This window comes from Trichoderma evansii (assembly GCF_050947405.1).
Source record: "Trichoderma evansii strain SZMC 28006 chromosome Unknown GGI43scaffold_3, whole genome shotgun sequence".
NCBI classification, from domain to species: Eukaryota; Fungi; Ascomycota; class Sordariomycetes; order Hypocreales; family Hypocreaceae; genus Trichoderma; species Trichoderma evansii.
Genome location: NW_028145203.1, coordinates 593,152 through 618,953, shown reverse-complemented (window position 1 = coordinate 618,953; position 25,802 = coordinate 593,152). Strand labels below are relative to the sequence as shown.

At 46.8% G+C, this 25,802-nt stretch overlaps 10 protein-coding genes across 10 annotated transcripts; 3 read left to right on the top strand and 7 right to left on the bottom strand.

The window, feature by feature from the left end:
* Positions 1-439: 439 nt before the first annotated feature.
* Positions 440-1,138, bottom strand: GGI43DRAFT_395597 (uncharacterized protein). Its single transcript, XM_083204883.1, has one exon. It carries the CDS (start codon positions 960-962, stop codon positions 582-584), a length of 381 nt encoding a protein of 126 aa, XP_083063909.1. The 5' UTR covers positions 963-1,138; the 3' UTR covers positions 440-581.
* A 1,311-nt stretch (positions 1,139-2,449) lies between these two features.
* Positions 2,450-2,836, bottom strand: GGI43DRAFT_380283 (uncharacterized protein; the record flags this gene model as incomplete). The annotated part of the gene is made up of 1 exon (XM_083202959.1): positions 2,450-2,836. One exon carries the CDS (start codon positions 2,834-2,836, stop codon positions 2,450-2,452), a length of 387 nt encoding a protein of 128 aa, XP_083063908.1.
* A 2,061-nt stretch (positions 2,837-4,897) lies between these two features.
* GGI43DRAFT_431071 (uncharacterized protein) lies at positions 4,898-7,722 on the bottom strand (the record flags this gene model as incomplete). The annotated part of the gene is made up of 3 exons (XM_083209370.1): positions 4,898-5,709; positions 7,347-7,415; positions 7,470-7,722. The coding sequence occupies 3 exons, from the start codon at positions 7,720-7,722 to the stop codon at positions 4,898-4,900; spliced, it is 1,134 nt and encodes a 377-aa protein (XP_083063907.1).
* Positions 7,723-9,738: 2,016 nt separating this feature from the next.
* On the bottom strand, positions 9,739-10,568 carry GGI43DRAFT_238901 (cyanate lyase C-terminal domain-containing protein). Its single transcript, XM_083200653.1, has 3 exons — positions 10,443-10,568; positions 9,950-10,389; positions 9,739-9,901 (listed from the first exon to the last, which is right to left on the bottom strand). Exons 1-3 carry the CDS (start codon positions 10,467-10,469, stop codon positions 9,880-9,882), a joined length of 489 nt encoding a protein of 162 aa, XP_083063906.1. The 5' UTR covers positions 10,470-10,568; the 3' UTR covers positions 9,739-9,879.
* Positions 10,569-12,084: 1,516 nt separating this feature from the next.
* Positions 12,085-13,255, top strand: GGI43DRAFT_395592 (uncharacterized protein). The gene has a single exon (XM_083204882.1). It carries the CDS (start codon positions 12,165-12,167, stop codon positions 13,056-13,058), a length of 894 nt encoding a protein of 297 aa, XP_083063905.1. The 5' UTR covers positions 12,085-12,164; the 3' UTR covers positions 13,059-13,255.
* A 446-nt stretch (positions 13,256-13,701) lies between these two features.
* On the top strand, positions 13,702-14,816 carry GGI43DRAFT_395591 (class II aldolase/adducin family protein). The gene is made up of 2 exons (XM_083204881.1): positions 13,702-14,151; positions 14,222-14,816. The coding sequence occupies exons 1-2, from the start codon at positions 13,902-13,904 to the stop codon at positions 14,776-14,778; spliced, it is 807 nt and encodes a 268-aa protein (XP_083063904.1). The 5' UTR covers positions 13,702-13,901; the 3' UTR covers positions 14,779-14,816.
* A 218-nt stretch (positions 14,817-15,034) lies between these two features.
* Positions 15,035-18,412, top strand: GGI43DRAFT_395590 (N-terminal binuclear Zn cluster-containing/DNA binding domain-containing protein). The gene is made up of 5 exons (XM_083204880.1): positions 15,035-15,500; positions 15,656-15,739; positions 15,808-17,310; positions 17,365-17,561; positions 17,614-18,412. The coding sequence occupies exons 1-5, from the start codon at positions 15,139-15,141 to the stop codon at positions 18,213-18,215; spliced, it is 2,748 nt and encodes a 915-aa protein (XP_083063903.1). The 5' UTR covers positions 15,035-15,138; the 3' UTR covers positions 18,216-18,412.
* A 179-nt stretch (positions 18,413-18,591) lies between these two features.
* On the bottom strand, positions 18,592-20,101 carry GGI43DRAFT_431067 (FAD/NAD(P)-binding domain-containing protein; the record flags this gene model as incomplete). The annotated part of the gene is made up of 2 exons (XM_083209369.1): positions 18,979-20,101; positions 18,592-18,911 (listed from the first exon to the last, which is right to left on the bottom strand). The coding sequence occupies exons 1-2, from the start codon at positions 19,967-19,969 to the stop codon at positions 18,592-18,594; spliced, it is 1,311 nt and encodes a 436-aa protein (XP_083063902.1). The 5' UTR covers positions 19,970-20,101.
* A 663-nt stretch (positions 20,102-20,764) lies between these two features.
* Positions 20,765-23,107, bottom strand: GGI43DRAFT_238821 (major facilitator superfamily domain-containing protein). Its single transcript, XM_083200652.1, has 6 exons — positions 22,586-23,107; positions 22,440-22,506; positions 22,208-22,374; positions 22,017-22,145; positions 21,871-21,942; positions 20,765-21,784 (listed from the first exon to the last, which is right to left on the bottom strand). The coding sequence occupies exons 1-6, from the start codon at positions 22,772-22,774 to the stop codon at positions 20,879-20,881; spliced, it is 1,530 nt and encodes a 509-aa protein (XP_083063901.1). The 5' UTR covers positions 22,775-23,107; the 3' UTR covers positions 20,765-20,878.
* A 618-nt stretch (positions 23,108-23,725) lies between these two features.
* GGI43DRAFT_238813 (uncharacterized protein) lies at positions 23,726-24,930 on the bottom strand. The gene has a single exon (XM_083200651.1). The coding sequence runs from the start codon at positions 24,821-24,823 to the stop codon at positions 23,825-23,827; it is 999 nt and encodes a 332-aa protein (XP_083063900.1). The 5' UTR covers positions 24,824-24,930; the 3' UTR covers positions 23,726-23,824.
* Positions 24,931-25,802: the final 872 nt, after the last annotated feature.

The window sequence follows — 25,802 nt, the reverse complement described above, 5'->3', positions numbered from 1 at the left end:
GGAGGAGGTGGGGGGTGGACGAATTTGGAAGCCAGGGGCGGCGTTATAATTGGGAGAACCCTATCAAGCATCCTGATTTTCATAGCAGTACTCCCCTTGCAGATGCACAACCTTGAATCGTTCCATCTCCACTTGAGACCAATCCTACATACATACAGGCAGGATTACAGAGAAAGCTCGGGCGACGCTCTTCCAAACAAGTTCCTTTGAGAAAAGAAGTAGGACTAGTAAAAGTGGGAGAAAGCATATATACATATACATCCTAGACTAGTAAATACTACCACAGAGACAATCCAAACAGTCAACCAGAGGGAGTCGTAGGAGGACATCACAAGTTTCCCTTTGGAAGTCATGCAAAGTCATAAGGATTTTCCATTTCAGTAAAAAAAAAAAAAAAGATCACTGGGACAGAGGCCTGAATTCTTCGAGAAAGAAAAAATTACCATTGTTGTAATGGTCAATTATACCTAGTATACCTATATTCTAATCCTCCAATTATGAACGCCCCGCTACCCTCTGATGCCCAACTCCAGTCATGTTGATGGATGCCTCTAAATAAATGTTTATACCTCTTCCTGGCGTCAACTGCTGGCTAACATCTCCAGATCACCAACTAGCGTATCTATATCTGCGATGCTCCTGCAACAGGAATCTCTCTTGTAGATGACCCACTGCAATCTGCTTATTCTTGTAGCGTCGTGATGAGCTTTGGAGACGGCGTGTTGCACATTGGCGATAATCTGTGCCAGTGATCTTTCTTGTCCTAGGGATATTCTATCTCTGTCTTGCATGACTTTCGCATCGTTAATCTTTCTCACAGCCTCGAGGCGTATTTTGAGAGTGTCGAGCTTTAGCTGATATCTTTCGAATTCGTCGTTAAACTCTATGGCGTTTTTTGTTGCGCGGACCAAGACATGAATTATAGCGTGAGATGTGCTGGCCGTATTACCTACAGCCTCCATTCTTGGGTGCGGAGTAGAATATTTTAAAAATATAGGGCTTATTTAATAAGGATTTACTCTGTTAGAGAGTATAAAAGTAAACTATATTTTGAGAGAGTCGATTTACAATGCGGCAAAGCGTTTTCTTTATACTACTCCGTACCATGACTGCGAAATATGGCAATGCATGGCATGGCAAATCACAGTGGGGGATGAATGAAGGGGGCGTACAGGTACGAAGAGTACGGGGCTCTTATTGTATTGCCGGGCTAGTACCTGATAAAAATTTGCATGGCACAGACACGGTAAATAGCCTTTTTAGCGTTTGGCAGTACTCGCTACTTCAATATGCACCATAATGGGCGATCTACTCACGTTACGTTCCTGTATTCTGTACTCATACGTACCTACGTAACAGCAAGACGGCGGATTCCTCACAGCCTGACGGCCACCGGAGCGTACGGCGCTCTCGAGGTACCCGCAATTACCCCAATTGCTAGGCTCACCCTACTCCGGGTCCGGGGCTTTCGTCCCCGTCATTCCTAGATCCTGGTCCAGCTTGGAGCTGCATGGTGAAGCTACATGGTGAAGTTGGATGGCCTTAGCACCTGCCACGCTCTTCTGCAGTGATACCGAAACAGTACAGTGATAGAAAGCCTAGAGGGCACCCTGCCGGCACCATGCCACAGTTTCTTATAATGTAGCTACTTTGTACATGATGTGCTTTTCTAAGCCTCACCAAGACTGGCATAGAAGCATCACCAACTCCCCCTCAAATGTCTAGTCCATGCTCCTTGCCGTGCTGCTTCTTCGCTCTTCGTTCTCTCCACCCACCCCCCCTTTACTTTCACTGGCAGAGAACTCTCTCTCTGGCTTCTATTACAAACCCGTTCCCCGAGCTGTTGCTGTTGGCTCGACCAGGTTCCCTCTCCGAAGAGGCTTTGCAGAAATCAACCTGATGGCGGTCCCAGACATCTTGGGCGAGACGGGGCCTCTGCCTACCCTACCACATGCTGTGGTACCTTGAGACGTACGAGGGCTGGTATGAACCTCTGCATACCTGGTCTGCGGACTGCATCTTGGTTTGAGGGATGATCCGATCTGGGCCCTAGTAATCTACGGTGTAATATGCTGTCGCTATACTTTTGTCGGCGGCCCCCGGCGCTTTAACAGTCCGGGCAGGCATGGGCTGGCCTTAATGGCACAGTGCAGCGATCTGGGAACGGGTTTGCGGGGCTGGATTTGGTGGGTGCTGGACGGGAAGCACTCTCACTCTTTTGTCTGGCTGGCTGGCGGGCGGGATCTTAAATATAGTCGGCAAAGGACTCTGCGCTGGACAGAAGCCTAAGTTCTCAAGAAATGAAATACCATTGACGCCGATCGTACCCAGCGTGCCTTAATTCTAGCCCGCCACTTATAAACGCCTCGCTACCCTCTTATGCCCAATTCTGAGTGATGTTGATGAATGCAGTAGACCAAACTTCTTTAAATAAATGCTTATACCCCCCCTAGCGCCGACTGCTGACCAACCCTTCCAGACCAGCAACTACCACATCGATATCTGCAATACTCCTGTCACAGCGATCTCTCTTGTAGATGACCCACTGCATTCTATTGATTGATGTGGCTGTATGGGCTCTTATGTTGGTAGCGTCCTGCTGAGCTTTGAGAAAGATGCGATGTGCATTGTCAAAGATCAGTGCCAACGATATATTTTGTCGTTCAGGCATTTCTTCGATGATCGTTCTTACAACCTCGAGGCGCATTTCAAGAGTGTCGAGCTTCAGCTGATGCCTTTCAAATTCATCTTCAAACTCCCCGGACTTTTTTGCGCGAACAAGAAATATAAATGTGGCGTAAAACATGCTGGTAGCTGTATTGCCCGCAGCCTCCATTACTGCATGAGGACAATAAATGCAGAGCGCAGCTAATAAAAAGGTTCGGTCTTGTGGAATAAGAGTAAAATTATGTTTTTCAGAGGGGTGCTTTACGATATGGCAAGACGCCTTCTTTATATCTCAAAAGCATAAATGCCTGGGTGCCATGTTGCTCCTCGTCGATCCCTCCTGCTGCTGTAGTCATAGCGGGTCTGTGTACAGCAGCAGGACGACAGCAGCAGGACGACAGCAAAGACCCACTGCAGCTCCCGTTCTGTGGTGTAGCGAGTTGCAGCAAGCTGCAGCACACGTCCTTGTTCATCCTGGGCTTCACCCACGTTTATTCGTTGTCCACGGATGGGCTGCCGGTGCTCCTGATCCCGGCGCAGCGTACTTTGGTCTCGCTGCTGACGATGGCGATGCTCTCACCAGTGCGGAGTACGGCGCATGTTCGTAGTACTAGCGTGGCTGCAGAGGGGCAAATAATCGCCACAGCGATACGCAGTGGGTTGACAACACCGCTACCGGGTTTCCAGCTGTACCAAGGACATCTCTTGCGAATACTTGCATCCTCCTCCGCCCCTCCAAGTCTATGAGGACGGCGATGGAGAGGAATGAGGCCAGAAAGAATTGTGTGGGAGCAGGTTATTTCTCTCTGATGTACGGAGTACCTCGACTGACACTCGCCCTCCCGGGCTCATCACAACATACATGTAACTTAATCGGACCCATTAACAAATCTCCATTTACAGGAACTTGCTCTGTGATCCCAGCCACATTAGCTACATCATGACTTCCCTCAGCGATTTTAGCATCTATTTTGGCCTTATTCTTATTCCGTATATGTATTTATGATTCATTCTATGGGAAAATATGAAACCCTCCACAGAAGAAACAGGCGGTGGTTAGACTTTGAGATATGAGTATATGGTTATAGCGAGCCCCTTATGCTCTACGGCAGCTGCCAAGAGATGGATGTAACCACCGAAATTAAGCTCCCACAACAGATAGAGCTCTACATTGGGATCTCTCTCAAAAAGCCCAAGACAGATAAAACTTGAGTGCGTGACTAAAAAATTGCAAGTATCTTGGAATGTGCTTCCCAATTTGAGAGTCGCACGCTTGATTGACCTCCAACGACGATTTCTCCTGAGCGCTCAAATAGGTAGACATTTAGTACACGTGAAGCACAGGATTGTATATTTGATTGTGAGCTTCTACACTCTATAGACTTATATCACACGTTGCATCTTATTCAGTCGAATATAGACAAAGCTGTACTATCCTGTAAACAAATTTAAATGTTGTTCTATGATCCTTATAAGAAAGCTAACTTCTATCCATTTTCACATTGTTTATCGAAAGAACACTCTTCTCAGATTTTCAACTCTAAGCGATGGATTTCTCATCGCTCTCCAGCGAGAAGTCCACGAGAGTCTTCTGATCCTCATTCAGCTCTCTCACTGTTTCTCGGAAAGCTATATAATTTTTTTTTCTTTCTATTTCGTATCTCTTTTGCGCAAAATGTATCTCAATATTCAACAGCGATAAAACATTCGTCTCTATGGCGTGTATATTTAGAAAAATTCGCGGGCGATAATGCCCTTGGATTAATCACAAGGTATTTACACTTGAAGAATAAAGATTTTCAACGTCGCCCATGATCATTTGAACAGCCTCCTTTACAATATCGTCCTGGAGCTTCAAGGCACTTTCTCTCTCTGTCGAAAGACTGGCTACCACTTTTGGGTAATCTGTTACTGATCTGAATACCTCTGGACGTGAATATAATGTCAATACTATCTTCGTCATATTTGGAAGGGCTTTTGGTCTATCGTGGTGGCAGTCATCGTTTTGGCTAGGCGGAAGCTCCTTTGCCTGTCGAGTGTACATATCTGGCTCCAAATCTATGCTGTCTTGGGGTACACCGCATAATATTAGTATTTACCTATTTTGTGCATATTCAATATCTACGGCCCAAGATTTAATGCATGCAATAGCATAAAGTTTAAAACATATTATTATTCTATTTGTGGTATAGTGAGAGTATATATGGCGAATCGTATGTTGAAGAATAGCTCAAGATGCTGGCCATTGCTCGACAACTCCCCAGCCACTGACCTTTTCTCCTTTCCAAGTGCCAGAGTAGAGCATAAAAGAGTCGCAAAATGCAAATCCAGCCCCAAAGTTAGCCTCTCCGAAGTGGCGAGTGGTAACATTTGGTGATACAGCCTTGATCACACTATAGCACTCATCTAGAAATGAGACTTCAAAAGACCCAAACCAGGTGCGGTTCGTGTTGGAAGAAACCCACGGGTCGTTAGGCTTTATGTCAGGTTTCACGCTAACCACTTCCTGCCGACCGTTTGGATACAGAGCTGTGGCGAATGCCTTGATAGCTGAACCATTATCTGTAGGAAGAACCCATGTAGAGATGCGAATTCCATTGTCGAGCTGAATCGGAATCCAGTGCCAGCCTTTCGTAGGATTTGGATCGCCCCATTGGCGGTCATACCATGTTGTTGAGCGTTTTGAATCGACGGTGTGAGCTTTTCCGTTGATAGTGAATATTCCAGTCGTATAAGCTGCAGGACTGGCCCATCCTTGATTGAAGTCTGAGCCCCAGAAGAAGCTTCCGCTACCACCATTGAACAAGAGAGAGCCCCGAGGTTGAAATGTTGTGTTGAGGCTAAACTTGCTCTTGGTAAAATTTGCGACGACATTGATAGCAGATACGTTATCATCTGTCAAGCTTTGTAGCTTGTACTGTTCTCCAAATTGGATTCTGAGGCGGTCCTGGCCAATTGCAGTTGGAGTTTCCGATACGTACGACGAGCTGGAGCTACCTGATTCAAACGAGTAAATGAGACAGCCGTTAGCACCGCCACCGCCTACGACATCGGTGAATGTGATTAAGAAGAAATGTAGATCCTCAGTAGTTGTAATCCAATGCCCACCCAATGAGAATTGACGCCAGCAGCCGACTCTACACGGACTACTTGATTTGAAGAAACATTATAAGTAGGCCCTGATGCCTAAAAATTGTCAGATGATATATCTATAGTGGGATAGAGGGGGTACATGAAAGACAACTTCAAAGCGTACCACGAAAGGGTTGTTTATGGCTGGCTCTGTGGATGATGGGGAGAGCCAGAGATCGCGAGTCAAAGTGTTCGACTGAGCCTTGGCCTGTACATAAGACCCTAGGAGCCAAAGGCCTCCCAAGATCTCTGCACCGTATTTAGGCATTTTTTAAACGTAATAAAATGTTAATCTTGATGCAATTAATAATCCTAATGCTCTAAGTATCCTAAGTTCTATGCCATCGAGCGTTGATAGCCCTTTTATAGTTTTTAAGACTCGATTTTGTGGGATGCCGACATATCTTAGAAAGGAACTGATATTATCAAAGAGGAGTCCCAATTTGGCAATACATAGCTTGATGCTTATGGAGATCCGAAGTGGATCTCCCGGGGTAGGGGGCGCGTTCGGCAGCTGCCGGCGAGGACAACTTGAGTTTCAACTCGGGGATAACATATCTCCGCTATCAGGACATAGATCATATATATTGTATCTAGTACTCTGGTCTAATAGCACGTATTACCACGACATAATGTGGGATAATGCATCACCGGTGAGCCTTCGACTTATTGCCACTGGTGTTGTCCAGCGGCACGTTGTGACTTCCGCAACTCCGCCGCACCATTATTCATGGGTGTGTAATCAATGTAAGAAAACGGAAATATATCAGGTTTACTGAGAATATTGGATGGGCCCTAGCTGCCCAATCCTGCTCGATCGGGAGTTTAAATTCCATCGCAGAAGCTAAGTGAGAATATCTAGCTCCCTGGGGGAACTCTATAAAATCTCTTGCTCGAAGTAGAAACATGCCATATCTTCAACCAAAATACATGAGATATGTAACGGAGAAGATTTTTTCAGGCTAGATATTACGAATATGCGGCAACTTAGACCACAAGCTTCACAGGCTATCAGTATGTCCATGGAGTCGACGAATAAGTCTGGAAAGTCTGGCGCTTCAGATGTCAAGTGAAGATGCTGCTTCGATACAAGCAAACTATCACGAAAGTGTGAATAGCAGCGCTCAAGATGGCCAAATTGATGATGATAGCCAAAAGAGATCTTCAGTCAAACTATCTTATGATCATATCTATCCAGAGATTGAGCAGGGCATCGAATAGAAGCGTTCTTGGTTGAAGCAAGGAGTTGTATTGGTATCGTCAGAATTGCATTTGAGAAGTTTACTTTTCCTCCTCCGCCAACAAGCACTTCTCGATATGCGTTCGTATCATCAACGCAGCTTCCCTTGGAGTTAAGTTTATTGTATCGATATGAAAATGTTCATACGGACTTCCAAACTGAAAAAGTTTGCATCTCGCCCTTAAAGCTCTTATTGTGTCAGGGCATGTCAATTTTGTTGTAGTTCCTTGGGTGCGTTCGGTACTAGTAGCTCTCATAATATTGACCTCAACGTCGCACGATAGATATACAGGTATAAAAGGCCGACCAGCTTTCTGGGCAGCTTCACAGTATTCTTGTGCTGTATTTTGGCCAAGCTCGTTGTCTGACTGAAAATCTTTGTGATAAATTAGCCACATGTTCTTATTAACCAAAGAATTCGAGAGTCTACCTGTGAATATGACCGTCTCTGATAGTCGAGTAGGCTCAAAGACAAAGTGCTCAAACGCCCATTGTCGTCGACGTTTTCGCTCTATTTGGTATTGGGGATGATCTCGAGGGAACTTTGCTTGGACACGGTCTATCAGCTTGTGATTATCGATTAGAATGCTCAGTATCTTGATGTGAGCTAGTTCTCTGGCTATCGTCAATTTCCCAGTTCCAGGGAACCCGTTGATCCATATAACGGGGCCGGGACCAGGCATGGTTATGCTGGCGATTAAATATCTCATTTGGGATGATTTAGATGAAGGCTAACATCTCTTTTACTGCTGGCGACACCTTCTAGATGGATGTGAAAATAATAAGTGACGAACGACTGGATAAGCTTGACTCGTGAGAAGGATTTGTTTCTAGAAAAGAAGAAAAAAAGAGCTCTTCAGAAGGCAATTTACTTATATTCATCGCATCGTGTATTAGCTTTTACCTTTGTTAGTTTATTTGCATGAACAGACCTTACACGATACCAAACTTTTCAACATCTAGATGAAAGTTAACTCTGGAACTTTCTTTTTGCCGTCATTTTTGTACCACGATGTAATGATAATCTTTGATACGCAACCTCATCTTCTAGAGTTAATATTACTAGCTATTTGAATTCTAGGATGCGAGGCAATATAATGGATATTGTAGCTTTCGGCAGCCTCTTTTAGTTAAAACCAATACATACACGTGTTGAACTCTATCGAACATCCCCCCGCCGCCGAAAAGCGAGTGTTCACGCAGCATTATTCGTTATCGTTTGCAGGGGATTTTTTATGTTATGCTTTATGCGCAACCACACATTTCAGCCGCTCTTGATCTTGAAGATGGCGTGCCCCCCGTCAAGCAAGCGCATGAGCGCCAGTGCGTTAGAGAGCCGTGAAGTGTTGGTATTGTTCCTGGAGTTAGCCATGACGAGTACGCTAGCGTCAGTGCAACTGAGTGCTGAGACGATCTATATCAGTAAATTCATCAATGTATGAAGGAGATACCGCTTCTAGGGCTTATGAGGCCGCCGCCATGGATTAAAGGCTAAGATGATAGAGTAACTCAAGAAGAGGGCCCACAAATGTAGTAATTTGGTTCAGCTTTTGATTGAGAACTAGACACTGGTATATACTTAATGATGTTATAGCCTTTTGTCTTATTTTTGCCAAGATATTAGTGTGGAACATGCACGTTCTGGAATTTAGTCTTTAATCATGTGCTCTAATTCTCCGACGCTGGCGGACAACCTAATCGAAAGCAGAAGCGTATACCTGGTTTAGAATGAATTTCCAACAGTGCAACGATTCAAACTACCAAAGTTTTCTTTGGACACAGCAGCACAATGATCAATAGCACCGCCATAACTGCCAGGCTCAGTCTATTCAAGGACTGGCGCCACAGGCGCAATTACGGCCGCGGAGTAATATTAGCCACAGTTAAGTAATGTACAAGAACGAGCCAAAAGAAAGCTTGCTCCAAGCTGTCTTTTGGCTGAAGACAAATTGTGTTGGTCTACGCCTTATGGCTGTGCTACCTCCTTTGGAACAGAGGTGGCTGAAGTAGGCCGGCCCGACTTCTCAACGGCGCCCTAGAACTATATGGCTTGAGTTCTCTTGAGGATCACAAATAATTCAATTGTAGTGTTAAAAGCCGTTTGATTGAATTGGACTGAGAGGCGTACGGCATGGCATAGTAGCCCAATCTATCGCGCCGAATATTCTGCCACATCTTTGTTCATCCTAGATCTCTGATACCGACCGACCGGCACCGCCTACCGAATGTTCCAATTCCATAAATGAAGTGATAAAGCTTGGATGATGTCATGTGAAACGAGCTATTCAGCTCTGTGAAGAGCTCACACGCGAGCGACGCTGCTTGTACAAGGGTCTGTGAAGCTGAGATGCGGACTCGCCGAATATCAAAGCAGGGCGGCAGCTCTTCAAGTTAAAAGCGAAGCTGTATGTGGTTCGATAGCTTTGCCGTATTTACATAGCCGCCTCCTCCTTGGAAAATAATGAATCAAGGTCTTCGGGGTTTGGCGTCTAAATGCAGCCCCGGCGGTATAGAGTATTTGTCTACGTCAGTGCTTGCGGCAGCCTACAAGGAATTGTTCTAGTGCATTGAAAGCTGCCTTATTTTCAATTTCATGATTGTAATTAATAAACAAAATTTGAAGACATAGCCTTGGGGGAATGGCTTGGAATGTGACTGGACAATCTTGTAACAACGTATCTACAATTCAAGTATTTCAATTTCACAAGAGAATAGGATGCCCAAGTAGTGACTGTAACCGCTTTGTCTCTTCATTTTTTTATTTAAAGAAATTATAGATCCGCCTAAGCTATTCACTAATTTACAGGAGCAATGATAATTATATAAGTATGGTCATTAATTTAGAAGCGAGCGAAGTCGAGCCTAGAACACGTTAGCAGAGTCTCTAAAATACGCGAGCGTTCAACTTACCATTTGCCTCTTAGCGTGATAACAGCCCACTTGGCACCGGTCTCATCAATCTCTGCCTCAACCTTGGTAGTGAAGTTCACTCCACTCATAATACCGTCGCCGAACTTCTCATTGAGGACCGCCTTGAAGGCATAGCCGTAGTTTTGAACAATCTCATAAAGGCGGTAAATGAGGGGCTCTTTGGGTGGCATAGGTCCTGCCTGACCACGGTTGGGGAAGCCCAACAGCTGCTGCGCTAGGACTTCGCGGGGGATATCGAGGGCAGTGCTAAGCTTGTCAACGTCCTCGGGCGTAGCGGTTGTCTGTCCATAGAAGAGCGCAGCAATTGCGACCTCTGTGCGGCCAGTAAGCTGAGCAAGCTGCTCAAAAGTCACAGCCTTGGCTGTCTTGGCCTCGAAAAGAAGCTTGCCGTACGTGGGCAGAAGGCCCTCGTTGGCAGTCTTTGGAGCATGTTAGTTTGAATGCACTCTTGAAGAGGGGTCATGATACTTGCGTCATATGTAGCAAGACGGCCAGACATTGTTTCTTTGGTACTTGGAGATAGGGTAGAAAGAGATGGATTTTTATGTAATTAGGAGCAAGGAAGAGACTACAGTTCTAGAATGTAGAAATAATAATTCCACTGGCAAGAAGCGAGGAATGATGCTTATTATATAGAGAATCGTGATGCCGACTTACGACCAGCGATGCCGATTTACGACCAGTCACAAAATTTAGCCTAAGTCATTGTTTGTATGCATGCCGTTGCGATACGCAATCTTTTGCGGGGTATGAAATTTATCATTGATGACTATACTGTCAAGCTTCAATTTAGAATGGTAGGACATTCGATGCAGCAGTTTGAGTTCTGCCAATAAGCGCTACGAAGGCGGCATAGACGTTATGCAGCTCGCAAAAGCAAGAGGGGTAATTCTTCAAACCGGAGCTGAGACTCACGATACTGTAGGCCGCTGGTAACTGCCGAATGCTTATATAAAGCGGAGTTATGCATGATAGCAAGTACAGTATGCAAGTTGTAGCACTGGCATCCATACAAAGGCTGCGGCAATATTTTGATAGGAGTTTATGATGGCAGAAAACACCTGTTGTACTGCTCCACTCTTGTGCCCTACAGGTATGAGGTAATTCCACGTCAAAGTACCTTTGCCACTAGTTACGCAGATGCTGTACGTTTATAAGCTATTATGCACTACAGAACTTTTATAGCTGAAATTAAAGCAAAGGATGTTGGTTCCAATCGGCTGCGTAGTAGATAGTTAGGCAAGAGGATGATTACATGTACAGCATAGCGCCGAATGTATGCTCAGCCTTTGATTGGCCTAACTAGCCAGAGTTGCCCAATAAGGTTTCAATATAGAATCGACGTTTGGCAGTTCAAGTCTAGATCATTATGCGTTTTTCATGTACAGCCTCCACGCTCTCTCAGCTTCCGCAGCCACAGAATGGCGATTGGCGGCGTTGACAGATGATTGACGCCGAGGAATATCGGGCGTCAAATTCAGTTTTAAAGTAATTCCAATCCTAGAGGAGAATTAACTCACTTTCTACAGGAGTCCGCGTTTGGATAGCGCTGATTGTTTCTGAAAACGATTGAAGCTTAAGTCAATGGCGCTGGAGAAGCGACGCACTAGCCTGCAAATTATACACGCCACTCCATTAAGCATACGTACATCACGCCTCACGCACACAGATTTTCATGTTTGACTATAATTAATAATTTGTGGTTTTATATGAATATGGTCATTTCTAATATTACAACTATACCATGGGTATGTGTCTGACTTGCCTGATCTCTCAGCCGGTATACTCTTAACTAGAATTCATGCTAATAACCCCAATGGTTTTAGAGCGCGGCCTTCAATGAGCTGTGAGAGAAGAAGATGAGGGCGAGGCTGATTCTGGGCTGGCTGGCTGCGCCATGGCACACATTGATATGAACATTAGAATTTAATGTGGGAAAGACTAGGAAAATTGAATTCATGGCCACAAGACAACGGAGATTCCGGAAAAGTCTAATCCAAGCATTCCTCCGATCGGCACAATCAATTTGAACTATTCGAGCTAAAAATCTAGATTTCTTGTAGGTATAAATTAAATGAAAAGAGAGCCAGAAAACGACTGCGTGGTTGTAACTGCTTCTAATCCATTCTGTTCAATTTAAATTGAATCTAATAGTATTCTTCTACTACATGTTCTCATCGAGTAACATACCACTATGATTCAGTTCATTAGATTCCTCTTAATCGTCCTTCCTACCTTGTCTTCTATTGCACAGGGCGCCTTCTGTACCTTGGATGATATTCGCGACAAGAATGTGGCCCAGACTCACTGCGACTGTCGGCCACACGTCGATCAATGCACCCCTGTTCAGGGTTGTTTTACCTGTGGTTTGGAAATAAAAAAAAAGTGCACTCATGGCGGATTGTCAGAGAAATGCTACGTCGGATGCACCGACAAGGACTGGAACACCAAAGGATGTGGCATATGGTATCATACCCTTTGCAACGAGCTTCAACTCTGCCTTAAAGGAAACCCGAGCTGTCAAACCTCCACTCAAATAAAAAAAGGCGGCGGGATGTCATGGATAGTGCTACCCGAGGGTAACGATCCTCTCGTAACCACTACAGACCTGCTTCCTGGAATTTTAGAAATGGCCCATAATTCGGGAAGATATGGAGGGGCATTCGACTTCGCTCAAGAGAAGTATGACCCTACAAAGCAAGCTCTGGCGTTGAATTCTGTTCGGTCGAGAACTATGGAGCAGTTTCATATCCATATGTGCCCGAAACCCCAAAAAGGTACGAAAATTCTCAAGAGACTCGAGAAGGCAACGCCTACTTCGTATATGAAGTACATCCCGACACTCAACCCAGGCGACCCAAATCTTTGGTGTCTGGGCGTCAAGGGCAAAGGCCCAATCAAGAATTTTGTGGAAACTATAGGGAAAGAGTTGGCACAGTTGGCAAAGATTGACCCGAAGACTCAAAAGCCTTTCATTTGCGAGGGACTTGCCAGTGCAGCTATTATACAGGACGGTCATCTAAACACGTGGGGATGTATTAGCGAGAATAAGGATGGGCCAATAGGCGATTTCTGTGATTTGCCATAAAGGGGAAAAAAAAAAAAAAAGCTTCCAAGGGATAAGATTGATCTTATGTGGCAGGGGAGCAAGTGCAACTGGTTTCAAAGTAGTGACCAGTGGATTTAAACCCATTCATTAAACAATATAACAAACAATGTCATTCACTTAACTCTATATACCGAATTATCAAAATTATTTATTAAATAAAGCAACTATTATTCTAACAGGAAGAAGTTTATGCTACTAATCATTCGCTATTCTAATGAGAAAGCTTTTCTTTTTGAAGATGTAAGCTAGATGATAGGGTTAGGGAACAGAGGAACCAGTTTGGGAAGAATGCGAGCTGCAGGGCCACAAGGCTACAAGGAAGACCACTTGGTGGAGTGGAACTAAACTAAATCCACATTCCAATCTGGAGAACTCCATTAGGATTGTTCATTTGAATGGTCCTTTTTACTTCTTGCTGCTTTACATGCCATTCCTTTAATGTGGGGTCTCAACCCCAACAAGGCTCCACTTCGGATGGTCGCCCGGAACTCGCCTCCGGGATATATGGAGTCGCCTTTTATCTCCCCGGGCTTGGCGTCTTGGCGTATTGTACAAGTATGAAGCTAGTAGTGGCAGCCGTAGTAGTAGGTATTATAGCATTATGCTTTCGGTCGAATTCAACATTCTCTTCGACAAGATGTGGCTGTCGTCAATCCGTTTCTTAATTCCCGAGTATATTTTCGATTATCAAAGCATCTAGAATCATCGTCTGCCCATAAAGGTGCTCTTTGCTTATTTATTGCTGCATTTAGTAACCGCACATAGCTGAGCCTGCGTGTTATACGAGGAGACAGTTTGTGTGATAGAGCGCCATCTGAAAATATGGCTGTGGACAACGATTCAAGGGCCATTGGCTTACCTGATGATGAACTCATACGCAAATATGTTCACGGATGCCATATCTTGCACTGTTACAATGTCGTGGACGCGTACGGCCATATTTCGATTCGCCTTAGCGAGTCAGTGTTCATGATGTCACGGTATATGGCACCGGCGCTGGTATCATCTGCACAAGACATGGTACTCTACGACGTTGAGAGCGGCGAAGCTCTCAAGAAGGATGCACCGAAAGGTTTGCGTCCTCTATCATCGCCATTTGCTATCTGCCAATAGACTTTCAGCTGACTAGACATCATATTTAGGCTTCTCAGAACGTTATATTCATTCAGAAGTATATAAAGCATATCCGAACGTCCAAGCTGTCGTGCACTCGCATTCACTCGAAGTGATCCCCTTCTCCATATCATCGACACCTTTACGAGCCTGTTTCCACATCTCCGGCTTCCTAGGCACCGGTGTGCCTGTATGGGATGCGGCAACGGTATACAAAGAAAATCCTCAAGCGAGCAACGATATGCTTGTCCGCAGCACGGAGATGGGAGCATCGCTGGCCAAAGCACTGGGTCCAGCCGATGACGAAGGACTGCCCAAGTATCCGGTGACGTTAATGCGTGGTCATGGCTTTGTTGCCACGGCTAACAGCTTGGAAATGGTCATCTGCAAGAGTATCTACACTATCCATAATGCACGTGTTCAGAGATCTGCGGCGTCGATTTCTGGAGGGATGGAAGGGGTGCACTTCTTCAACGAGCGAGAGGCCCACGACTCGAGCTTGACGGCGTTGGCGGGGGCAGCCAAGCCGTGGCCGCTGTGGGTGGCCGAGGTTGAGTGTCATCCGCTGTATAAGAACAATGTGTAACGAATAGATAATCTTTCAACGTCTTGCGTCTGTGATCTGTATAATCGGTAGACACGGCTTTGTCTTGGCGTAATATTGACAGCTCAGCTGGTGCTAGAATTGCTCCGTTAGAACCAAGGCTTAGCGCTAGCCACCGCTGAAGATGCAACTATTATCCCTAGCGTAGTGCATTTCCCCGCATCGTTAGTGGAGTCTGGGGGAGCTGTCCAGCACCGGTGGCCATTTTTGTATCATTTATAACCGCCTCGATCCCGTACTCCGATTTCCCCATCGAGTGTCCGGATCGCTTGTCCGCTCACAAACAACCGCAACTGTGTAATACAGACCAGAGTGGAGAGAGAGTCATCTGCTGATTGCCCAATGGCTGCATCACTTGCCGCGGCCTCGTTTCCCACTCCATCCATGTCCACCAGCTCTGGTGACACTGGACGAGGTTCGCAAGTATACACGCAGCCGCAGCCACAGCCATACCAGCCACAGCCGTCCTCGCGCCACGCAGAGCCCCTATCATCATCTTCTACTCACGAGCCTCAGCAGAAACAGAAGCAACAGCAGCAACAGCAACGACCAGCTAAACGCCGTCGTATTGGCTATGCTTGTAATCTCTGTCGGACGAAGAAGAATCGGTGCGATGGAGAGAGACCGTCCTGCGGGCCTTGTAAGGAGCGGCGCCAGGAGTGTGTCTACAGCCCTCAGCGCACCAAGATTTCGGTGACACAGGAGTAAGTCCTCTTATAGAGTTAGAGTGATAATAACACCATTCTCTTATATATCTGGTTTTAATCGTTCAATTTGGCTTCATTTGAAATGTTCTTCTGCAGCTTCTCGGCATCGCTACCCCTTTCTATTGCAGTCTTACTCACTCCTTTACACTTAGATACATTGAGAATCTGAGAGCACGGAATCGTATGCTGGAAGATCACATAGCTGCTAGTCATCAAGGCCCAAACCCTCAGTCACCGTAAGTTATTAATCATCCAATATTTCTATGTAAACAGACTATGAAGCTAAGCTACGCCTTGCTAGCAGTCATGAAAGCACATACTCGAAGGAATCACCCCTTGGGACAGCCAGACCGGCCCCATATCATACTTCTGGAGACGGTTTACGATCGCAGCAACACGAAAATCCTCCTTCACCTACATCAACAGCGGAGGAACGACCAGAGCGACAACGTCACTACCACCAAAATGGCAGCGAACATCGTTCTGATCGGCCAAAGAGCAGCCACTCTGCTTTGCCCGGAGAGTACTTTGGAGAATCCTCGGCTTTTGACTTTATCACCAAGGTGACATCGCCAAATAATACTGACCATACAGCTGGCAATTCTATAGCGACTGCTACAACTCCTACAGCAGGCGTAGGCAGTGGCTCTACAACCGGAAAAGCGTCAGCATCGACAGGAAGACTTCCTAAAGCTGTGGCTGCGAGAAGAAGCATCGCAGAGGCATCTGGGATTGGTGGCGAGTCATTAGCGGAGTCGTCTCCTTCAACAGTCGTATTTGAGGAGCTCCTTGGTATTGGAGCAGGAATAGGGGACGGCAGCGGAAGCAGTGACTTATTCGAACTGCCTCAGCGTTCACTGGCCGACCGCTTGGTAGCATCGTACTTTAAACACCGACACCCACTGAATCCATATCTACATGAGGGCACATTTCGCCAACGGTATGCACGACTATGGCTTAGCAAGGATGTGGGTGGCGAGGAGGCAGCACCCAACAATTTAGCTTGGCTAGGGTTGGTGAATATGGTGTTTGCATTTGGGAGCGAGCATGCGCAAACTCGTCACCCTTATCACGGAAGCCCAGGCAACTCAGCATCAGCGAAACCAGACCGCGCTCGCTTCTTTAAACGGGCAAAAATGCTGGCATTCTCAAGCATCTTGCAAGCCAAGATTGAGCTCGTCCAAGCGTTATTGCTGATGAGCCATTACTTGCATGGTTCTTTGGAGCTCAACCACTGCTGGACGGTCATCGGGCTAGCTATTCGCACGGCGCAAGAGCTGGGTCTTTATCTCGATTCAACTGAATTCACAAACGATATTGTCGAGCAGGAGATCCGTAAGCGTGTATGGTGGGGTTGCTTCGTCATTGACCGTCTCGTCAGCATCAAAGTTGGCCGTCCACCTACTATTCATGACATACCCGCCATCCGTGTCGGTCTTCCACTTGCAGTTGACGATGAATTCCTAGATGAGGCGTCCAACTATACTCAACCCAGCAATATTCCATCCAAGATTGAGTTCTTCAACCATATTGTGACTCAATGCCGCCTATTGGCTAAGGTACTTGATACTCTATACGACAACACGCCAAGTAGCAGCGGTAGTGGTGCTGGTAGCAGCAGCTCGTCATCAGCAGGCCGCGAGACGAGAGTTCGCATCAAAGTTGACTTACCAGACCTTCTGGCCATGTCGATCCAGTTAGATGGTGAGCTGGTTGTATGGCAAAATTTGCTACCTCCGCACCTTCGCACCGACTCAGATGTGCCAGGCTGGCACTTTGAGAGACAACGAAACGTCTTACTTATGCGGTATGGACACCTTACATATTTGTTTCAAAGACGAATTCTAACTTACACTTCTAGTTTTCTGCACATCCGACTCCTTATACACCGACAAACGCTCCTCTATTATATCCTACGTCGTATTCCCGACCCTTTCCAGGCTGATCTGGCACATTTGTGTATTAGGCGATGTGTCATGGCAGCATATGATGCTATTTCTCAAGTTCATCTCCTGACCCAAAAGAATTTACTCTCTTCTTCATGGCATAACTCACACTGTGTGTCTATTCCACCTACCCCGTTCGGCACATATAGACTAATATTCGATAGATGTTTTCACTGCTCTGAGCGTTCTGTTAGTTTATCAACACCTCGATCCCCACTCTCGCTCAAAAGTCGAAATACCACAATCGTCAGATATCGACAACGTCATCGGCCACGGCCTGGAACACCTGCAACGAGTTGGTGGCGATATTCACCCCCTGGCCTCGCGCTATGTCCGCTCATTCCAGCAGCTACAGACGCGGCTACAAGCGATTGGTACACTATCCGCTAACGCACCGCTTTTGGCAGTGCGTGGTAAGCAGCAGCTGTCTATGAGGGAAGACGGCGCATCGAGTTACCGTCAAGCTCATACAGCAAGCTCTGCTACTGATTCCGATCAAAGTGGCAGCGTAGGGCACCAAGCGGGCTCAGCAACTAGCGGAAGCTCCAGCAAAGGGCCGGTAAATATGCCAGATCAGAGCCAGGAAAACAATGAAGTAAGCTACTACGGAGATGCGTACCAGGAACAATACAGCGACCGAAATGTTGAATATGGCGATGATGGTTTCATGTGGGCTGGATTTGATGATGAGTTTGCGGTCATACAGAGCGCTTTGTTAGATAGCAGCGGGTGGGGATCTGGGTTTTTGGATCCTTGGACACAGTGATGAATTCATTTTTATGGCGCTGTGTTATTTATTTGAGGAATCTAAAGGTGCGACAAGCGCAAAATCCTGGTTTGAGAACATATAATTAAGCCGCGGGGCTCTTCTTAAGATAAAAGTCGGCTTTCTCATTGCGATTCTTAATTACAAACAATCACCTGAAACTGTTAAGCTGGGAACGTTTAATAATATTGAGCTACATAACACTTGTTTAAAGAATTTTAAAAAGTAGCTGATAATTTGATCTATTTATTATGATAGTATAATATAATGATGCGTAACAGCAATACACCTAAATGATATCATATGCATGCAAGACAGTAAAAGAAATCCCCTTTAACCATAAGCCCAAATCCGAGTCCAATTTATCACACCGTCTCTATAGACCAAGGCGAGTCCTAGTCGCATTGAAATCCGCCTCCAGATCATGACCCCAAACCCACGTCATCCGGTCCTTGAATTTGTCATGAATGACCTGCAAACGCTGCTCAAATACCAAACCGGCAAACTCGGGGCCTTGCATCTCGTACACATCGCCTGCTTGACGGGATGTCAGCTGAGCCCTCTGTGCGCGTGGCAGCCTTGTTTCTTGGTAGAGCTTCATGTATGTTTCCAGGCCGACAGAAGGATTTTCGAAGTAGGCCTTGATGGCTTGGCCCATGACGAATGAGTCTTCGATTGCGTGGCCGGCACCGGAACCTGTAGAACGTGGGGATTAGTATACTTCACTTATTCTATTCTATAAAACATTGGAACGCAGACTTACCCTGATGAGGCAGCATAGCGTGAGCAGCGTCGCCGCCAAGGACAACCTTTCCTCCTAGATAGACCCATTGGTCGAGTAGCTCGCGGTCATTGAGCTTCCACTTGCCAGGCCATGGCTCCATGGCGCGAACCACCTTTTGGACAGTCTCATCCCAGCCCGAAAACTCTGCCTCAACCTCAGAACGAGGCGCGGTACTCGACCAACTCTCTTTCAGAGCGCCAAGCTCGGCCTCGGATTTTGACACAAAGGCGACGACATTGAGTGTCTTGTTCTGAGAGATGGGGAAGACGAGGAAGTGTCTGCTGGGGCCGAGCCACGAGACAGCAAAGGAGTCATATGGCCAATCTTCTTCAACTGCGGACATGGGGAGAAGACCACGGTAGCAAACACGGCCAGAGTATCGTGGCATCAAGTCATTGCCCTTGGAAAACTGTCGTCGTACGTTGGAGTGGATGCCATCGCACGCAATGACAAGGTCAGCTGCGACGTGAGTATCGTCTGCGAAATGGATAACGGCCTTGCCGCCCTTTTGGTCCTCGACAATCTCAACAGCTTTCTTGTCTGTCTCCAACTTTGCGCAACTCGTATTTTTGATATGCTCATACAGAACTTGAAGGAACTCAGCACGATGAACACTCAGCTGGCGCACGCCACCGTTGGCCGACTCCTCGTCCATGGCGCTGACAGACACAATCTCATCACCGTTGTCCCATCGCCTTAAGCTTCGGTGGATACCGTTGCGATCGCCCGAGATGGCATTGGCGGCATCATACACGCCATAGCGCTTGAGGATGCGGCTTGCGTTGACGCCGATGCCGATACCAGCTCCGATTTCTTTGTATGCCGGTGCTTGCTCGTAGACGGTGATGTTCCTGAGAGAAGGCACATGTGTAGCTAGGGACAGGGCCATAGCCAGACCACCAATTCCACCGCCAAGAATGGCGACTGAAAAGGTGTCTGGAGATGCCACAGGTCTACTTCCGATGGCCATGTTGCTGTTCTTTCTTTAATCTTTCTGTCTAAGTGGTGAAAGAAGGATAGTATATGCCAAGAAAAGATGGAAGTAGGAAAGCGCGAGATCTGCCTCGTCTATATAGTACTGGAAAAGAGCTCTAAATTGCTGCAGAAAGAAGGAAAGAAGCAGGGCGATCCGACAAGGGGGATAAAAATGGGAAAGGAGATGAGTTCCGAGAAAGAGGGTCAGATCCTAAGCAGGTCCATCTTCCCGGGTCTCGTTATCATCGTTCGACCTGACCCAGAATTTCGGAAATGGCGGCAAACGGGTAACCAGAGATAGTTTTGGAGTCTTAGAATTTGTTTACAATTTCGATTTACGCGGCTATTTTTCTCCATAGCTGGATATTGGAAAGAAAGCTGAGGCGGGATATGGGCTACCGGTTCCGGAGATGTGGGGCGCCTCGACTTATACGGGAACCGTGTCGGAGTTGCTATCCGGTGCGGGGGAGAAGATGGCGGCACGTTATTGGCTCGGGAATATGCCATCATGCAGGTCTCAAGATGAAGTTCTTCGGGGAGATAACAAAACTTCCAGTTTTGACGCTAGTTGCGGTGACATTCCACTTGTTGCTGCTAGAGAGCTCACTGGAGCTTCGTCTGACCACCAGGGTCGAATTGGACATATCGCGGGTTTAAGGACTTGGTCTAATAGCTAACAGAGGTACACATCTTTCACTATGTAGATGGAGGAGGTAACAAGGGCAATGGTTCGATGTGTGGTACGATTTGTTCATCCATGGTATGATTTATGATATGATCCAAAAAGATATTATAGGATACAACACAGCGTGTATCGTTATATTAAGCTTGCCCGCAGGCACATACATACGTGATAGTATATGTAAAATTATCTGTATACCCAACTCATTGCACACAACATCAACTACAAATCTTGGTGCATCTTGGGCACGCCCTGAGCCTGGCGAATCTCCTGCCCCCTCCAGATCAACAACAGCAATGGACACCATGCGCAAAAGTTGATTACGGCAAACACGCCCCATGCAACATCAAAACCAGCGCTCTGACCAAACGGCAGCGCATAGAATCCAATAGTAAAGGCAAACGTTTGGCGGAACAAGTTGATAATGGTTGAGACCTCGGCAGATTGTGGCTTATAGCAATCGGAAATGTACGAATAAGTGAGAGTGGTACCGGCCTGCACACCGATAGATGCCACGGTCATGCCGACGGCCAGAGCAATCCAGGGGGCGTTATTGGATACCGATACGCCGTGGATAATGAGGCCGGCAGGCAAGAACAAGCAGAGAGGGGCCAGGTGTAGACGTGCCTCTGGCTTGCGGTAGCCATCGTGACGACGGGCATATCGGTTAATCAGCCAGTCGGAAATCCAACCCGTGCAAGATTCGCCAATCAAGCAACCAAGAGTCAACGGAATACCAAGCAGCAGACCGTTCTGTTCAGTGTCGAAATGATACAGCTTCTCCGAGATACTCGAGGCCGTCAAAACGAAGACGATGGAGCCGTACGTGTTCGCCGTCATGTAATAGATGCACGGCACCACCACGGCGACGTACTTGAGCATCTTGAAATTGTGCAGGAAATCGGATCGACGAAGCGGGCGGTTGATGACTTTGCCGCGGAAAGCCAGGCGCTGCCAGTAGGTGCGGTTCTCGAGAGTGCTAAAGTCGGTTCGTGAGAAGAGCGTCTCGGGGAACAATATTATAAAGGCGCCTAAGACGATGCCAAACATGATGGCGTTCCACTTGAAGATCCAGCGCCATCCCTGGTTCTGGGCAATGAAACCACCGGCGATGGGACCAAAGTGTGGCTTTTTGGCTCCCGAGTCAGCTCTAGAGTTTTTATTATAATGGCTTGCACATGAAGCCAGGGGTATTGATTGAGGACGAGACTTACACCGTTGGTAAGAGCAAGTGCGTAGAAACCGATATACTTTCCACGCTCTCCCTGGAAGAACATGTCGGTGATCTGGTACACACACAAGCTATTAGTTTCCATCTATACTAACATCGATGGTATAGGTAAAACAGAAGTGAGCTTACCGTGGCACCACCGATAGCCAAAGCAACACTAGCACCGATACCGACAATACATCGAGTAAGGATCTGTGTTCCGTACGATGGCGCATATGCTGAACCGATGTTGGCACCCATGGCAATAACAGTAAAGACCTATTCCAAGACGCTAAGTTAGAAACGTCGATGAGCAATCGGAAAAGGGGTTTATCGCATACCAGATACGCTGGGCGTCTGCCGTACAGGTTGACAAAGGGAGTAACCACCAACGGCGTGACACCTCCGAAAAGCGTGTACGTTGTCGTGAGATAACTGGCCGCCTGATGCGATACTCCATAGCTCAGAGCAATGGGGCCAAATGCAGCTGGAACCATACCGGCGCCGACTAGATGTTTGAGAATGCTTGATAAGTTTCGAGTTTCGAGTCCGAGCTGAGTGGGATATGCTTACACTGCACGATAAACGCCAGCAAACAGAGCAGACCAAGGACAAAGCACTTGTACCAATACGGCCAATTCTGCACAGCGAAAGAAGCTATATTAGCATGTCATTGTCGAAGCCAATGTATAATAAGATATTATATGGATACAACATACCAACGGATCATCCTTGTGGTCGCTGGGCTGCGGCACCAGAGGTAGACCATGGGAATCGAGCTTCAGATCCGAGACAGGATCTTTGCTATCCTTGCTGCTCGTCTCAAATGGAGATCCGCTCTCTTCCACGTGGGCAGCATTGGGCACCGCGGGCTTTATCAAGCCACTGGGCTTGGCTTCGGGGTCCATGAAGAGAGACAATATAATATTGCAGAAGCTGTATTATGTATATCTTCGGAAGATGAGAAGTGAACCAGAGGTAAGCGCCGAGGTGAGGAGGTAAGAGAAGAAGATGAGAAAAAAAAGAGACGGTTGGAAATTGAGGTTATAAAGAAATATCGACCAACAACAAACGGTGAAGCTGCTTCACGCCCATCGCGTTTAATCGGAAGCGGGATGGCTGTGAACAGGGGAGAGGCGTTTATTATAAGTCCGGTGTTTAATGCCCCCGCCCGCGGGGACTTTGGGATTCCGGGGTAGCAAATTCTATCTTGAACCTCTATCGCTGGATAGATTGCTCTGGAAAATAGCCTAAGAAGAAAAAGCTGGGGCTAGATTCGCAGAAAATCGATGGGATGTGCCATCCGAGAGCTTTTTCTGGCAACGGAGGAGGGAGGGGAGCCACGTGCGATCTAATGGCTTTGGTGTGTTCGTTGAGCTGTGACAGATGGCTTTGAGTCTATTGACTGTTTTTTTTTTCTGGGGTAACTAAGGTTAGGATCAATTGAGTCTGCCAAGAAGTTTTATTGCTAGTTAAAAAAAACCGGATAGACTCTCCGACGGAAACTAATTCATGACGACGAAGTTTTCGGGAATACGGTTTTGGAGGTACGGGAGTACTTTGTTCTTCAGGCTATGTCCATTTGGGATCCGGGGCCCCTCAGGGTTTTGGAGACAAGATTGCGGGGTGCAGGTATGGTGTCTAGTCTGAAGAGTGAAGGAATAAAGTTTGTTGTGCGGAATGGAGATCCGGGCAGAGCAAGTTGGAGGCTGACACTGGCATTAGAGCTTCTGTGGGGTGAGAAGCTTGTAGGATTCTGAGATTTTGGGGTAGAAGATTTTCACTTTGAACGAGAATTACCGTTTATGAGGTGTTATGAAGTAAGTCATGTTGGATATTATATAGCCCAGTCTAGATACTTTGTAAACGACCGCAACACGCATCGCAAACTCAAGATTGAGATTCGCGCTTGATCTATCATAAAAACAGCTTCGTTAACTCCATCAACACCATCTCATTTATCCAATGCGAAAGTTGATACGTCTCACGGGAGCAAACAACTCCTCAATAGGCACCGTACGCTCAATCATGTTTTGCTCGTAGAGAAACTGCACCACCGCCTCCAGCGTCTTTCGATTCTCCTCCAGGCCATACGGCCAACAGTCTCCTCCAAATGTCTCTTGGATTTCTACCAAGTCTCGACCTAGCCAAGGCAGCATGTATCTGAGCGCACCAAGAGACTCCATCCGCTTGCGTGCAATCTCTTTGCTGTCCTCGAGGGCGGTGAATAACGCTGAGGCGACGAACTTATTGGCTTCGTAAAATTCGCGACGGAATGCAACTAGGTGCATGATGGGGAATATACCCGTTCGCTTGTAGTAGTCGCTCTCGACATCCTTGAAATTGGGAAACAATCTCTGTACATGCGGAACCTTGTTCAGGCATGTAGCAATATCAGCGCCAATAGTAGCAGCTATCTCGCCCGATTCTAGCAAATCCGAAAGTGATTTGGTCGGATCCGTGTTATTCGTGATATTAACCGGTTTTAGCAGTGGGAGCACCGACGGCTGGCCATGCGACCCAGGCGTTTCCATCTTGCCCTGCACCCACTCAATCGTCGACAAGTCAATCCCGTACTCATGCTTCAGAACTCCACGGATATACACTGCCGCACTCATGTGGTACAGCTGCACACCAATGCGCTTGCCATTGAGATCCTCTGGCTTCTTGATGATGTTTGTGTTGACGCAGATAAAGGAGTGGCGGAAGACGCGCGATGCGAAGACGGGGATGGCGACGAAGCTGCGGTCGCCGGCGACATGGCGGGTGATGTATTCGGAAGCTGACAGCTCTGATACGTCGAATTCCTTGTTGGCGACCATGCGATCAAAGATGTCGCGCGGGTGCTGGACTTCGATGAAGTTGACGTTGAGACCGGGCGTGGGCACTTCGCCGGTGGCCAAGGGCACTATGCGGTCGTAGAGCGCACAGGCGAAATTGACGTTGAGGGGCGCCATGAGTGCGTTTGAAGATTTATGAAGCTTGATGGGGAAGAAAAGACTATGGTGTTGTTACACACGTCGCTAATATGGCCAATGTCTTGGATATCGAAGCTGGAGCTGGATCTCTAGCTTCTTTATTCTATATAGCTCTGTGTAATGATGTATAAGCAGAGTTGAGCTATCTACGGTACGAAAACCCAAAGCTATATGATACAAGCTTAGCTACGAGATGAATCCTTTCCGGCATTGGATTCCGGCCATTACACTCTCTCATCTCAAGCAATTCGCAGTCTGCGATAGTGAAAGCCATCAAAGAGCACTGCACCGGACATCGTCTCCGGAGCTAATTGATGGCGGGGCCGCCAAAAAGAGGGTCCTAAAAGCGGCAGCAGATTCTACAGGAACTGCGACAAAAGTGCATTAGCAGCAAAAGTTGGAGTAATAGGCAGCAGCAATAGTGGTGAAAAGCATGTGAAACCGGGCCTCGTATAGACAATTGAAGTCTAGATGTTGTTTGAAAGAGGAAAAAAAAAAGTGCGAGAGCGAATGCTGACCCGAAGACCCCTATTCGTTTTTTTCTCCTAGACCGCTGAACGCCTCTCGATAGCGGCTAAATGCCTATCTTACATTCTCCTTACGAAATACCCTCGTCTAGTCAGACGATTGATTCAACGGCAAATGAATAATGGACATGGACTTCGCCCGACGATAGTATGATGCATTTTGAGGCGAGATCATGTGATGCCGCGCCCTAGGAACAGAATACTAAAGCAGGACTTGTATGATGCGCCCGCTGGCCTCTCTGGGTGTATAAACCCTGATTTTCGCATTTTATTAACTGCCAGGGACAAAGCTGCCATTGGCCTTCAAATAAACGAAAGGGGTAGAGGCAAATAGATTGACCATCTGTGAGGTATGCCAATTACTTGAATGTTTAACCATCGAGCAGCAGATACCATAATTCTGATGTCCTGATTTCATCATATTTCATGCT